Source organism: Cavia porcellus, unplaced genomic scaffold (assembly GCF_034190915.1).
Source record: "Cavia porcellus strain 051 isolate PalLab524CR breed Dunkin Hartley unplaced genomic scaffold, mCavPor4.1 scaffold_16, whole genome shotgun sequence".
In the NCBI taxonomy this organism is placed as follows: Eukaryota; Metazoa; Chordata; class Mammalia; order Rodentia; family Caviidae; genus Cavia; species Cavia porcellus.
In genome coordinates, this window is record NW_026947499.1 from 22,606,634 (window position 1) to 22,621,653 (window position 15,020).

Genomic DNA, 15,020 nt, shown 5'->3' on the forward strand with positions numbered 1-15,020 from the left:
CTGCAAGTAAATAGAAACTAAAATTGACTGAGCTTGAGGCATGAGCTAAGTGGTCTACCCTTCACAAATCACAGCCTAAGAGAAACAGAGGACAGAATGCTCTGGAAGTACTGAAGAGAAAGCACCTATCAGACGCAGTACAGGAAAATTCCCTCAAGAGAGATGCTGGAGCTGCACCTTGAAGGACAAACAGACAACTACAGGGGAAGAGCAGGTGAAGAGGATCTCCAGGTAGAAAGGCCCAGAAGTGAGGACGAGATGAGCCACACATGCCAGTGGTACCACATTTGCCTGCCACACTTGCCAGTGGTAGCAAAAGAGGCTACAAACACTTTAGTCTTTACCAAGTTGGCATGAGCGATGAAAGAGAAAAGCAGTAAAATTTTGTTTGTTTAAAAAAAAAAAAAAAAAAAAAGACGGTGGGGCCAAGCACATAGGTACACATCTATAAACTTAGCATTCAGGAGCCAGAAGCAGAAAAATCATAAGTATGAGGCCAGCCTGGGTTACCTAGTGAGATAATATCTCAGAAAAGAAAAAAAAAAAAAAAAACACTGAGGCCAAGTATGGTGGTACATGCTTATAATCCCAGCCACTTAAGAGGCTGAAACAAGAAGACCACCTATTTAAGGGCACACCGAGCAACTAAGTGAGATCTTGCCTCAAAATAAAATTTAAGCGGGGGGCAGGATGGGTAGTATGGTGTCTTGTAATCCTAGCAACATGAAAAGCTGAGACAAGGAGATCAAAAGTTTGACCCTAGCATGAACAGCTTAATGATTTAATGAGATCCCCCCATCTCAAAATAAAAATTTTGATTGTTTTTTTGAGACAGGGTCTTGCTACATAATTCAGACTGGCCGTAATCTTACAATGTATCATAGGCTAGCCTCAAACTTGAGGCAATCCTCTTGCTTCAGTCTGCCTAGTACTGGGATCACAGGCATATGCTACACACCTGGCTTTAACGCATTTTATTAAAGGCTAGGGTTGTAACCCAGTGCAAACACCCTGGGTTTAATCCATAGAATCAAGGGTAGAATACTTGCCCAGCATGTAGAACAAGGCCCCTGGGGTTTAAACCATATTAACAACAACAAATAGGCCAGGTGTGGAGCCACAGACTTGTTATTCTATCACTCAGGAGGCTGAGGCAGGATGATCGCCACAAATTTGAAGCCAGCCTGGGCTTCATGGTGAATTAAAGGCAAACTACACGGCAAGACCCTATTACCAAAAAAAGAAAAGAAAAGAAGAGCTGGGGATTTAGCTCAGCGACAGAAACACCTGCCTGACAAGCCCTAGGTTGTGAGTTCGATCCCCGGTACCAAAAAAATGAAAAGAAGAGAAGGAGGACAAATCACTGGTCAAATAACTGATTCTCAACAAGGAAGGGAGATTATGGTACTCAAGAGTCCTGCAACAATGTCTGCAGATCTTCTCAGTTGTCACAAGTGAGGGTATATGGTACAGTCATCTAGTGGGTAGAAACCAGGGATGCTGCTCAAAGCCTACAATGCCAAAGACAGTCCCCTAATGACAAAGAATGATCTGGCCCAAAATGTCAACAGGGTCAAAGTTTTCAAATTCTGGCCTAGCAAATGTATTCACAAAGGGAAATATTAGAAATAAAAACACCAATAAGATTAATAGTTTTTTTTTGTTTGTTTTATTTTTTTTAAATGAGGACCAGGATAATGCAATGGCACTGGCAGAGGGATGAGAGAAGTCATCCTGAGCTGTAATCAACAGGACACTGAGACTGTGTCCCATGTAGAGAAGGTATGGGGGACTTTTCATACAGGGAGGAGGCCAAGCACACAGCCAGCCTGCTATGGTCTGTGGGAGTCGGAAAAATACTTGGAAATAGTAGTAGAAATAAGACCTTCAAAATCTGGGTTTCTAGTTTACGTTTGTTTGCGTTTCTTTCTAATTACCATGGATAATTCCTATGTTTCTACCTTTTTCAAATGGTTTGAACTCATGGTCTTTGGATTGAGCTACATCCCAAGTCTGTTTTCTATTTTTTGACTTAGTAGCCCAGGCTGGGCTTGAACTTGCAAACTGCAATTTTCCTGCCCTGAGACCTTTCAGAGTGCTGCCACCACACCCATCCTGCTCTGCATGTAAAGAAGTTTTAAACAAACGTTAAAATTTCAGCTTTCACATTGTTTTTTGTGCTACTGGGGATCAAACTCAGGGTTAGCAGATTCAAAGAAAAAATCTCAAGGAAGCCGTTTGAAACCTTTATTATCTACTATTAACCAAAAATCACACCCACCTATGGTTTATCCAGTGAGGAATATTATAGTCATCGCCCAGGCGAGAATCCCGAGGAACATTCCGATTGTGTAGCTGCAAAGGAAAAAGCCAACACAGATAAACTAGAAAACAAAGTGGGATGAGGAACTGGTCCAATTTACTTTGTGTTTAATTATTCTCCAACATGCCTTTAGGAAGCAAATCCAAAATCTAATTACCTTGAACAACGGGACAGCATGTAATGGTTGCTCTCCCATGCACACCAAGTCCACACCGATTCCTAAAATGAAAAGACAAAAAAAAGAGCTGGGGGCAGGGAAGCAGCAAAAATAAGTGTTCTCATCAATTAATGATATTATTTAACTTGGCATGAGACAAAGCCAACTTAGCATCCTACAATTTATAACCTCACTAGGGCTGCCTATGCAGCAAAGAAGTAAACAGATGCATTTTGTTTCTTTCTTGCTCCCGAGTCCACCAGGTGTACCACTATTCAGTGTTTGACAATTAGTCTTTGAGTGCCCTGAAGGTCATGATTTATGAAAACACAACCAACGTTCCATTATTCAAGTTTCAAGGCCAAGAAGTAAAGGGAACCTTATTATCTTAGTAAAACATAAAACAATCCAAATCACTTAACAGGGCTAGTGGTACACTGGTCCCTTGAAACAGTTCCCTCAGAAAAGGGTGTCTAGCCAGGCATTGTGGTACAAGCCTGTAATCTCAGTACTCAGGAGGCTGAAGCAAAAGGATTGCTGTGAGTTCAAGGTCTGAGATACAAAGTGAATTCAAGGCCAGCCTGAGCTGTACAGAGAAATCCTGTCTCAAAAAGACAAAAGAATTAAAAAATACAAAGAAAAGGATCCCTAGCATCAAATATGCTTGGAAACATAAGAGTACCAGATTCTCACATTAGTGATAAATAAACTACATCAACATATTAAAAAACTGAGGAAAACCTGCAATTATGGAACATGTTTAACTGTGGATAACCCAGTATTTCTTAAAACTGATTCACCCAAGGAACTCTTTCAGTCACCCAACTTCCATTGACATACTCAGGTTTCCTGATGCATAGAGGACCTAGTAGAGTTCCTCACAATCTAAGAAGTCAGTGAATCTCAGAGTTCTAAGGTCAAACCAGGTTATCACCACACCGAGACAGAGCATCAACCAGGGAGTTTTACCGTTATCTATCATCCGCTGCTTGGTCAAGATCATAAGTAAACGGTCCACTTCAAAGACACCCACCCCAGGTGTGATCACCACAGACATCTGTCCAGTTCGGTCAAAGTTGCGGTTGATGTAGTGCTTGTCAAACACTTGAAACAAAAAAAAATTCTCTATCATGACATCACAGTTTTTCAGGAACCAGCTACTGATAAACATATCTGTGCTTTCAAAGTATTTTGTACATATTTTGATTACAGAAGGTAAGATACTTTCACCTAAATTCTACTAGCAACATACCCATCTATTTTTCCTGTTTTATACTAACAAACCCTTGAATATAGGCCTAAGTCACTATCACATTTATCATTCTTCCTCATTAATGCCCTACATTTGCCTTGTGCAGCCTTAAATACTCAAATTTAATGTCAGAAATTTAAATCATTTACCAAGGAGTCTACTGAAACTTCTAAGAATCAAATATTAACTGAAGACCATATTTAAGAGAATCCACCAAAAACATGGGATGACTTTGCAAAGTTAGCAAGTTACTTCTGGCCTCTGTAATTCCTACTATGGAAAAATCAGTGACATTCAAACATGAAAAAAAGAGTTGCTAATCAAATACACAATGCTCTAGAATTCCCCAGTCCCCAGGTACAGATGCCCAGGAAGGTGAAATACGTAAGTGAAGTAAAAGCACATCATCACTTCTACCACTGGCCAGTGCTTGCTTCACACACGACTGGAGCTGGGCCCATTAGATTCTACTAGCAAGTGCAATTCTGAACAAAGAGCAAAGGGAGAGTTGCTGACGACTAAATGTGGCTCTAGGAACTTGTACTACTTTTTCTTAGAACCACCGAGGTTCTCCAACAAGACACTCAGGCCTCTCCTAGCTGCCTCACAAAAACCTCACATCCTAAATAATAAACTTCCCTTTTTGTTTAAATTCATTCAGTAGTTTTGTTATTGTCAAGGATAAATCTTAAGAAGAAATCAAACATATTGTTAACAATGGTTCCTCCTAGAAGAAGACTCACGGACAAAGGGCTCAAAGGGATTCCTTTTTATTTAATATAACTTTCTATACTTGAACTCTAGGAACTTGAATTATTTTTATAATTTTAGAGGTAGTTTGTTGCTGTTGTTGTTATTCCTTTTAATTATACCTAGAAGCAATTGAGGGGTGAGGGCAAAAATAAAATCCATTTGTAGCAAAACAAAGAATTGTAAGATTCCTTCAGGCTCTTTATGAGGAGAAACATATGAACACCAAATTAATCCTAGAGCTAAACGTTGGTTATTAAGACCATCAAACCAGAAGTTATCATTTTGAATAAATTTGGGGAACAGGTAGGCAGGTACACCATCAAGTAGGTCTGGGTCTTTGGACATCAATAAAGAGAAGTCCATTGCCATCTGGTAAGGAAAATGCCAGCTCAGTGCTGGCATCCCTACTCACCGTTGAATGACAAATTGATGGCCTCTAGGTAGTTTCCTTGTGCTGAGGTAGAATTGTTTCCTTGAGGAAAGCCCTCTAAAGCAAAAGATACAAGAGAAAGGAAAACATCTCATAAAAGACGAACTCTTAAAAGTAAAGCACAGCAACAATGACAAAAAAATTAGCAAGGCATGGTGGTGCATGCCTATAATCCTGGCACTTGGGAGGATGAAGCAGGAGGATCTCTTGTGGCCAGCCTGGACTATGCAAGTTCAAACCCAGCCTGCACTACAAACCCCAACTCTGTCTCAAAAAGAAAAAAAAAAAAAAAAAAGGCAGAAAGTAGCTAGTAGAGAACCCCCAAAATACACACCTGTGTTAAGTATATTATTATCTTAGTGCATTCATAATGAACAAACCAACTGAACTAAAAATAGAAACCTGAGCTAGGCAGGATGACACACATTTGTAATCCCAGCACTTAGAGGAGACTGAAGCAGGAAGATCACTGCAAATTTGAGGCCAACCTGGGCTACATAGTGAGTTCAAGGCTAACCTGAACTACATAATGAGACTTTGTCTCAAAAAAACAAAAAGAAAGAAAGAAGAAGGGGAGGGAATGAGGGAGAGAGAAAAAGAGAAAGGAAACCCAATCAGAAGCAGTAGATAAGCATGAACCTCTTCTCTCACTCCAGCCTCCACCCTCCTCCTTTCCCTGCCATACCTTCAATTACATGGATGCAGTACCTGCCTGTTCCAGTCGCACCAACACTGGATACTGGATGAAGAGCTTTTTAATGGTCACAAGGAGTGAAGTCCACTCTTCTCTTCTCTCATTCTGCACCACCACTCTGAAAGAAACGTTGTCATAAAACAGACACTGCGCAGCTATTACATATAAGATATCAGGTCCTTGGGGCTGGGGATTTAGCTCAGCAGCATAAGCGTCTGCCTTGCAAGTGTGTGGTCGTGAGTTTGCTCCCTGGTACCGATGGGGGGGAAAAAAAAGATATCAGGTTCTTTATAAGGTTTCAAGTAACAAGACTATGGGATTACCAATGTTAGGGAAATTCGTCACATAATAATAAGTAACAAAGGTCAAGCACATTTAAAAATGATTAACAAAAAATGTAATGAAAATAACAGTTGTGTACATTATTTTATGGTGCTAGGGATCCAGACCAGGTCCTTAAACAAAGACAAGTGCTCTACCAATGAGATACTCTGCTAAGTCTAATAGTTACAGAAATTAAAAATTAAAAAATAGGAAGACAGAATTTTTTTTAAAAAGCCTAGATAGTGTATCAATGTCCAGTGTTGGACAGACATGAACATCTTCATATACTGTTCAGAGTACATAAATTTTATCATCTTGAACTCTAACTAGGTAGTGTGCATTAAACTTTTTTTTTTTTTGTCTTTTTCCTTTTTATAGGTACCAGGGATCGAACTCACAACTGCCTGCTTGCAAGGGAGGCACTTATGCCGCTGAGCCAAATCCCCAGCCCAAGTGTGCATTAAACTTTAAAAACAGCATTCACATACATCAATTAAATATATAGCCAATAAACATGCCAATATTAGGGAAACGGATTAGGGGAAAGGGATGGATTAGAATTTGTTTACAGATAACATACTATCTGTACATTTAAAAAGTACAACTATGTGAATGTATTCACGAAGTAATAATAAAGGTGACTTAAATTTTAAAAGAAAAATGGCCAGGTGAATTGGTGTACCTCTGTAATCCCAGCACTGGGAGCTGAGGCATGAGGGTTGCTATGAAATCGATGCCACCCTTGGTTATAGAGTGAGATCAAGTCCAGACTGCACTACATAATGAGGCCTTATCTCAAAACACAAAAAAACAAAAGAGAAGGCCAAACACCCAGTCATTTGGGAGTATAATTAAGGAAATTTGAGTATTGACTGGGTCATGTTATAGAATTATTAATTTTGTTAAATGATATTATGGTTATATATATAAATGTTCCTTTTTTAGCTTTACATAAAGATGTTATAATATCTACAATTTACTTTAAAATTTAGCCAAAAAACAGATGAAACAAATTCAGCAATATATCAACTATAAAGTTGGGCATGGTGGCACATGCCTGCAATCCGAGTACTCGGAAGGCTAAGGCAGGAGGACTGTTGAGAGTTCAAGAGCAGCCTAAGCTACAAAGTGAGCACAAGGCCAGCCTGAACTGCACAGAGAGACTATGCAAAAAGACAACAATCCAGATGTTAGATATAAAAGAACATTATATTATTTACTTCTGCATGTTGAGTTTTCTTACAATTAAAAAGTCTGGAAAGTTTAAATATAACGTGGTAACCTGGATTAGAACCTAGAACAATAAAGGACATAAGTAGAAAAACAGGTGAGGGGCTGGGGATTTAGCTCAGTGGCATAAGCGCCTGCCTTGCAAGCAAGCAGTCGTGAGTTCGATCCCCGGTACCGATAAAAAGGAAAAAGACAAAAAAAAAGAAAAGAAAAACAGGTGAAATCAGAAAAACACTGAATTTAGTTAATAGTAATTCCCAATGCTAATATTCTACTTTTGACAAACGTAACCTGATTATGAAATGTTAAAATCAGATTAAAAATAGGTAAAGGTATATGGGAAGTCTCTACACTACACAACCTGCAACTAAATTATTGCCAAATTAAAAGTTTAGTTTTAAACCACCCATGGTGACTCACAGCTGTAATCCCAGCACTTGGGAGGTGGAGGCAAGACGATTGCTGTGAGTTCAAGGCGAGTCTGAACTGCATAGTGAGACACTGTCACAAAAAGACCCCCAAAAATAAGTTTAGTTTTTCTTTTTTTTTTTTAAAGTTTAGCTTTTCTATACTGCTAATTTCTGTTAATCAAGAACAGCTTGTGATTTGTTTTATTGTCTCATCATTTTTTATGTCCAAATCTTGTAACATGAACTACTTTGAAGATAACAATACATAATACACACCTATGTGTGTATATACACATACATATGTATGTATATATATGTATATATAATGTTATATATATTTTGGGAGGGTACTAGGAATCGAACTAAGGACCTTGAGCTCGCTGGACTAGTGCTGTGCCACTGAGTCATACGCCCAGCCCTATATGCAATATATAACTAGTGTTAACTTCCTATTATTTTGTTTGAAATTCTGTATCATTTTTCTTCTTTTCTTTCTCATTTTTTTGTTTTTGTTTTTTTTCTTTTCTTTTTTTTTTTTTTTTTTTTTTGGTCTTTTTCGTTTTTATCGGTACCAGGAATCGAACTCACGACTGCCTGCTTGCAAGGCAGGCACTTATGCCGCTGAACTAAATCTCCAGCCCCCTTTTGTTTTGTTTTTGTTTTTAAAATAAAAAGTTGAGCTTTTTGAGTCTGGGGGGGCTTTAGAGGTCTTTTTGATACAGTGTCTAACTATGCAATTCAGGTTTTGACAGTTTGGTTTTCTTTTTTGGCTGGGGGAGGAGTTTTAATTAGGAAAGAAACAACCATAAGTAAATGAAAGACACAATGAGGCACCCAAACATACTTATAAAAATCTTCATAGAATTGCCCTTTGTGATCCTGTCGAATTGAAGCTCGGTTTATTTCAGGAAATTCATCTGAAACAGAAAAAATGAAGTATATAGATCAGATTGAAAAGAGAAGTGTAGTGTTGATGGCTGCCTCTTTTGAGTAGAACTGCATCACAAAAAATAAAAGTGTTTATAAAGTTAATTTTAGGATGATTATAGGCCACAGACCTCTTATATTCTTTAATTGACCGTGCTTTGTATTTTACCCCATCTACATAAGAAAGGTAGAAAACAAAATACCCACAGCATTTCCAGTGATTATAACAATCCCATTAGTAATTCCTAGAATTACTAAGCCACCCTGTGTCTAGATATACAGCGACTGTCAGAGATACCCTAGAGAGGTCTGGGATGCAGCTGAGTGGGAGGCAGTACCCAATAAGTAAATTGAAAAATGACCTTAGAGACACTTAAATAATGATAGTTCTTAAAGTCCTAGTTTGAATTTGGCTATCTACTTTCTCCATTTTCCAATATAATAAAGCATGAAGAATCTGAAGGGGAAAAAAAAGGTGGTATGAAGCGAAAGATTAAAAAGAATGGCTAGGGAAGGAAATGGGGGTCACTTAACAAAATACAACTGTAGGAAGCCAGGTTTGAGTGTTACACACGTGTAGATCTAGCTATGAGAAAGGCTGAGATAAGACACTTGAGCCCAAGAATTAGAGGCCATTCTGGACAATATAATGTGACCCTGTCTCTTAGGAAAAAAAAAAAAAAAAAAAAAAAAACTCCAAGAGAAAGAAAGTTACTTACCGATAGATTTTGCATCATAGAAAGTTCTAGAAAACAGGACAACTGTCACTTCATGACTACAATTCTTCTCCTAGGCATGAGTAAAGAAAACTCACGTTGATTTAATTTACTTCACTAGGGAGTTGTCCATATGCACATTAATATTCTTAATTCTAGGAGGCTCTATGGCAGTGCACAATATTGGATTCATTCCTGTGATTACAGGAAGAATAGTACAGAGGATAGAACACAGTTGAATGTCAGAAGACCTGTACTAAATCCTGGTTCTGAAACTTACCACTACATGACCTCGGAAAACACCCAGGAATATGCAAAGGGCTTAGAAAACTGAAAACAACCAATAAAGTTAGCTCCTAGCTCTTAATTTACCATAAATTTGATCAGCCCATTGTCTAAGCCTTGTGATTTCTATACTTGTTCTGCAGTACTTTTTAACTTCTTCAGAATGGCCAGTTAGAAAACAAGAATAGCACTCACACTGGTGGATTTAAAAAATGATCCTCCAGGGGCTGGGGATTTAGCTCAGCGGCATAAGCACCTGCCTTGCAAGCAGGCGGTCGTGAGTTCAATCCCTGGTACCGATAAAAAGTTAAAAAAAAAACTTAAAAAAAAATGATCCTCCTACATTTTACTAACATCATCACAGGATGAGGATTGGGGCCTGCTGCAAATGTAGGATTTAAGCCAAGATCATGAACTATCTTTTAGAGTGGGTGAGAAAAATAAACATTTCCATGGAGTCTGGAAATTGATATCCTGGAAGCAGGGTGTTTACAGATGGACACGTGTGTGGCCTTGAATCAGGGAGCCAGTAAGTTCAGTTTCAGTTCCCCCTGGCCCCAACCCATCTCTATCCCAACCATACTAATTAATTACACACCTCTGCATTCACCACAGAAGATATACAACTTAAGGTACTATATGCCACCTGTAATGGTTGATACATTGTGTAACTTGAGAAGTTTAGAGGCTTAAGTAACTTAGCAGTTCAATAAGGTGTGGAGGATATGTCCTAGGGCATGCTGTTTACACTCCAGGATGTTACAATGACTGATTCATTAGGTCAATTTGAGAAGCTTAGAAGTTTAAGTGACTCACAGAGGGCCAGAATCCTCACTTTGTAAACATCCTGAGCCTGTGCAAAAGGGCAGGGATATGGTGTGAGAGCACTACAGCCACCCTAGAGACGGGTAGCTTGTATACAATATAAGGGAGGAAAAGAGGCTTGCTTTCTTCTTCTTGCTCTTGTTGCTTTATGCTGTCTTCCACCACCAAGAAAGAGTGACTCTCCGCCATGCCACCCTGCTTTGGAGTCAGTCAATTATAGACAGAAATCTCCATAAACTATGAGCTAAATAAACCTTTTCTTCCTTAATTTTGGATACAGAGTATTTTATCTGAGCAATGAGAAAAAAGTAACTAATACCCCACCTTATGTTCTTTCATGGATATATCTCAAGCAAACAGAAATTTTCCATATATAAGCCACAGTATCAAGACTTCAATACTAGGAACCAGCAGACACTTTAACTACCAACTAATTTACTGGATTACAAATGCAGCATAATTCCTAATTCTGGCATAAGTGATATACAAAAAAAAAGTATCAAAATGGGGTGGTGAGGTGGTAAGAGTCTCTCAGCTCATATGTGATACAGCTTTTTCCATTTTTTGGAAAAAGAAACTGAGGCTCAGATACCACATCAAAAACCTTATCAGTGTCTGGGGATTTAGCTCAGTGGCTAAATGCCTGCTTGGCAAGTGCAAGGTCATGAGTTCGATCCCCAGTAACACACACACACACACACACACACACACACACACCCAAAAACCTAATCAATCCCACACTCTGAAAGGGTAAGACAGAAGGATCACAATTTCAAGTCCAGCCTAGGGAACTTAAAAAAGTCGTGTCTTAAAACAAAAAGGACTAGAGATGTAATTCACTTCAAAGGCCTAGGTTTACTCTCTACTACATAAATAAGCAGACAAACAAATAAACAAATCAAGCTAATTGGAATCAGGTGCCACATGCCTGCAACAGGGATGATCACTGCAGGTCTGGGGCCAGCTTGGACTACAGAGTAAGTTCAAACCAGCCCAATTACATAAAAGACCCTGATTCAAAACAACAAAATAAGAGCCTGTGATATAGCTCAGCAGAACAGTGCCCACCTGGCAAGCATGAGGACCTAAGTTCAATTCTCAGTTAAAAAAAAAAAAAAACCCAGCTACTTGAAGCATAACCATACTTTTAAGTCCAGTCTGTTGTGACTTTTAAATACTTTTTGATCAGGATGACATTTATATGTGAAATCAAGGTCAGGTAACCAGGATAATTTGTTTTTAATTGTGGCCTCCCCCAAAATGCAACAGTTACCATTAGTAAAATTCAGTATATTCAAAGTGTTCTACAACCATCACCACTATTTAATTCCAGAATATTTTCATCACCCCAAAGGAAATTCTGTACTGAATAAAGTCATTCTTTTCCTTACTCCCTAAGTTACTAAGTTACTAAAGTTGGCCACTAAGTTACTAAACTGGCCAGGCTGGGCTCAAACTTTCAAGTCTCCCGCCTCAGCCTCCCAGAGGGCTGGGATTACTAGTATGTACACCACACCTGATTTAACATTTTTTAAAGAGTTTTATAGTTTTGTTAAGAGTTTTATGGTTTTAAAAGCCAGACATGTGAATTTTAGGATCAGTTTTTCCACTTCTGAAAAATAGAACTGGCATTTGAGAGGCTGAGACAGGCAGACTGCCATGAGTTCGAGGGCAGTCTAGGCTATATAGCTCAAGGTCAGTCTGCATTACAGTGAAAACCTATCTCAAAAAACAACAACAACAACAACAAAAAAACATACACACATGAGTTTTATAGTTTTAACCTATCTCAAAAAACAACAACAACAAAAAAAAACATACACGAGTTTTATAGTTTTAACTAGGTCTCTTTTTTTTTCTTTTTTTTTGGGGGGGGGGGGGGTACCAGGAATCAAACTCAGGACCTCACACTTGCCAGGCAGGTGCTGGGCCACTAAACTAAATCCCTGGCCTATAATTAGGTCTTTGATCCTTTTTGGTTAATTTTTGTGTGCAAGGTGACATAAGGGTCCAAATTCATTCTTTTGAATATGAATATTCATTGCCCCAGACTATTTGTTGAAGAGATTATTCTTTCACCTACTGAATGAATTTTGACACTCTTGTCTAAAATCAACTCATCTTAGGGGTATATAGGTTGATTTTTAGGACTTTTAATTCAATTTTACTTACCTGCATGTCTATATACTGATCTATTCTATGCCAATATTGCACTGTTCTGATGTCTGTGGTGATGGTCCTCCAAGTTTGTTCTCCTTTAATAAGACTGTCTTGGCTATTTAGGATCTCTTGCAATTCCATGTGAATTTCAGGATCAGTTTTTCCACTTTTGCAAATATGGAACTGGTATTTTTATACAAACCACACTGAACTGTAGACTGCTTTAGGTAATAATATTATATGAACAATATTTTAAGTCATGAATCTAAGCTTTCTTTTTATTTAGGTCTTAATTTCTTTCAGTAATGTTTTATAGATTTCATCATGTAAGTATTGCAAGTCATTGGGTAAATTAAGCATTTTATTCTTTTTTTTTTTTTTTCTTGTCTTTTTTGAGACGGAGTCTCGCTATGCAGTTCAGGCTGGCCTTGAGCTCACTTTGTAGCCCAGGCTGGTCTCGAACTCGCAATGATCTTCCTGCCTCAGCTTCCTGAGTGCTGGGATTACAGGTGTGAGCCACCACGCCCGGCTAAGTATTTTATTCTTTCTGATGCTATTGCAAACACTCTAATTTCCTTTTTAAAAATTTTTTTTTAGTTTTTGGTCTTTTTGAGACAGGGTCTCACTATGTAGTACAGGCTGGCCTTGAGCTTACTTTGTAAGCCCAGGCTGGTCTCAAACTCACAACAATCCTTCTGCCTCAGCCTCCCGAGCGCTGAGATTACAGGTCATGCCACCATGCCCAGCTAATTTCCTTTTTAGTTGTTAATTGCTGGAATACAGAAACTCAACTGATTCTGTATCCTGAAATGTCCCTAAAATTAGCGCTAATAAAATTTTTCATGTTTTACCTTTTTTTGTTTCTTTCTCCCCATCCTCCCAGTACTGGGATCCCAAGACCTTCAAACTGAGCTACATCCCAGCCCTTTTTCTTTCCTTTTTCATTTTCATTTTATTTGTCTGTTGTTGTTGTTTGTTTGTTTGCCTGTGACATGGTCTCATTAAATCGGTAAGCTGTCTAGGCTGGATCTGAACTTGTGATCTTCCTACTTCAGCCTCCCACAGTGCTAAGGCTGCAGATGTCCGTCACCACAACTGTCTTGTGGGGATTTTTTTTAGGTCTTTCTGGATGTAGAATCGTGTCATCTGTGAATAAAGAGTGTTTTATTTCTTTTTCATTTTGGATAAGCTGTATTTCCTCTGCTTGCCTAGTTGTTCTGTCTAGAATGTCAAGTACAATGATAAATCAAGCATCATTATTCCTGATCTTAGGGAAAATTTTTTAATCTTTCCTCACGGAGTATGATATCAGTTACATGTTTTTCATAAATGTTCCTTATGTTGAGATGATCAGGGTAATTTATATCTGGAGTCAGAGTTTTAGCTAAGATGCTAAATTTAAGGAAGTTAACAGAAATGGTTAAATTTTAAAGATCTGCAGGCTGGGCCTGGGGGTGCATGTCTGTAATTCCAGCATCCAGGAGACTAATGCAAAGAGGATTACCTATTAGTTGGAGGCCAGCCTGTGCTACATAGGGAATTCAAGACCAACCGAAACTACAAAGTGAGACCCTATCTCAACAAATAAATAAATAAATAAATAAAAATAATAAATAGGTAAATGTCTGCATTCAGTAACATTTATTCAAATGAGATAGGTGCATGTGGAGAAACATACCTTCCACTTGGTAAACAGATCAGCAAGGAAACCATTCACAGCTTTTTCAAAATAAAGATCCCCTGAAAAGAAACAAGAAAGGCATAAGGATTAACTTTATTTTTTGCTTGCAATTTCTTCTCTAAATAACAGAAATGGGAGTAACAGAAAAGGGAACAAAGACAAAATGGTTGGGTCTGGCTTTCTCTTAAAACATGAAAGCCCAATATACAAAGCAGTTTCACCCTAGACTTTCTAGCAAGTTGCATTCAATATTTGTTTAGATGACTGAAATATAGTGTACCTTCAAAATGAGAGAACAATCTAACCTCCAAATATGATTACTCTGATACAACTAAAATTTATCAGAGAAGATTTTGTAGGACCTGGGCCCCCATGAATTATCATTTGTAGTTCCTGGTGTCCATAAGGGACCTTGTGGACTCAAAGCAAAAATTAATTTGTAATTATGCTAAACATACACTTGAATTGCTTGTACCATGAGTCTGTTGTGGTAGACACAGATACTGGGTCATAATAATTTTATTCTTCTCCCAAATTATGTCATAATTGAACTATAATGAAACAAACTTAGTTATTTCTGTGAAGGAAAGGAAAGATATCAAAGAAAGTGTTTTATAGTCACTCTCTAACTTTTCATTCTATATTCTGAAAATAAAGTTCTGAGAATTCAAGTTTTTCAGTAATTCTTCCCAGAATTCTCATTCTCATTCTCTCTGTCTGTCTGTCTGCCTCTCTCTTTCTCTATCTCCATTTCTCTACATACATGCAGGGTATATACAGACTACGTAGTCTAAGAGAGCTGAGTATATAGCTCAGTGGCGCAGTGTCTGTCTGGTAAGTGTGATGTCTTGAG

At 38.3% G+C, this 15,020-nt stretch overlaps 1 protein-coding gene across 15 annotated transcripts in view; it reads right to left on the reverse strand.

Annotated features, from left to right (window-relative positions):
• Depdc5 (DEP domain containing 5, GATOR1 subcomplex subunit) overlaps positions 1-15,020 on the reverse strand; it is a 120,299-nt gene that overhangs the window by 77,093 nt on the left and 28,186 nt on the right. For 14 of the 15 annotated variants that reach the window (XM_063225897.1, XM_063225895.1, XM_063225893.1 and 11 more), the window contains exons 10-17: positions 14,165-14,226; positions 9,220-9,289; positions 8,418-8,490; positions 5,624-5,727; positions 4,898-4,972; positions 3,450-3,584; positions 2,481-2,542; positions 2,282-2,355 (exon numbers count right to left, since the gene is read on the reverse strand). In XM_063225897.1, coding sequence (XP_063081967.1) covers positions 2,282-2,355; positions 2,481-2,542; positions 3,450-3,584; positions 4,898-4,972; positions 5,624-5,727; positions 8,418-8,490; positions 9,220-9,289; positions 14,165-14,226 — 655 coding nt within the window. Of the gene's footprint in view, positions 1-2,281; positions 2,356-2,480; positions 2,543-3,449; positions 3,585-4,897; positions 4,973-5,623; positions 5,728-8,417; positions 8,491-9,219; positions 9,290-14,164; positions 14,227-15,020 lie in introns of those variants that run through there. The other variant, XM_063225907.1, reaches the window with a different exon arrangement.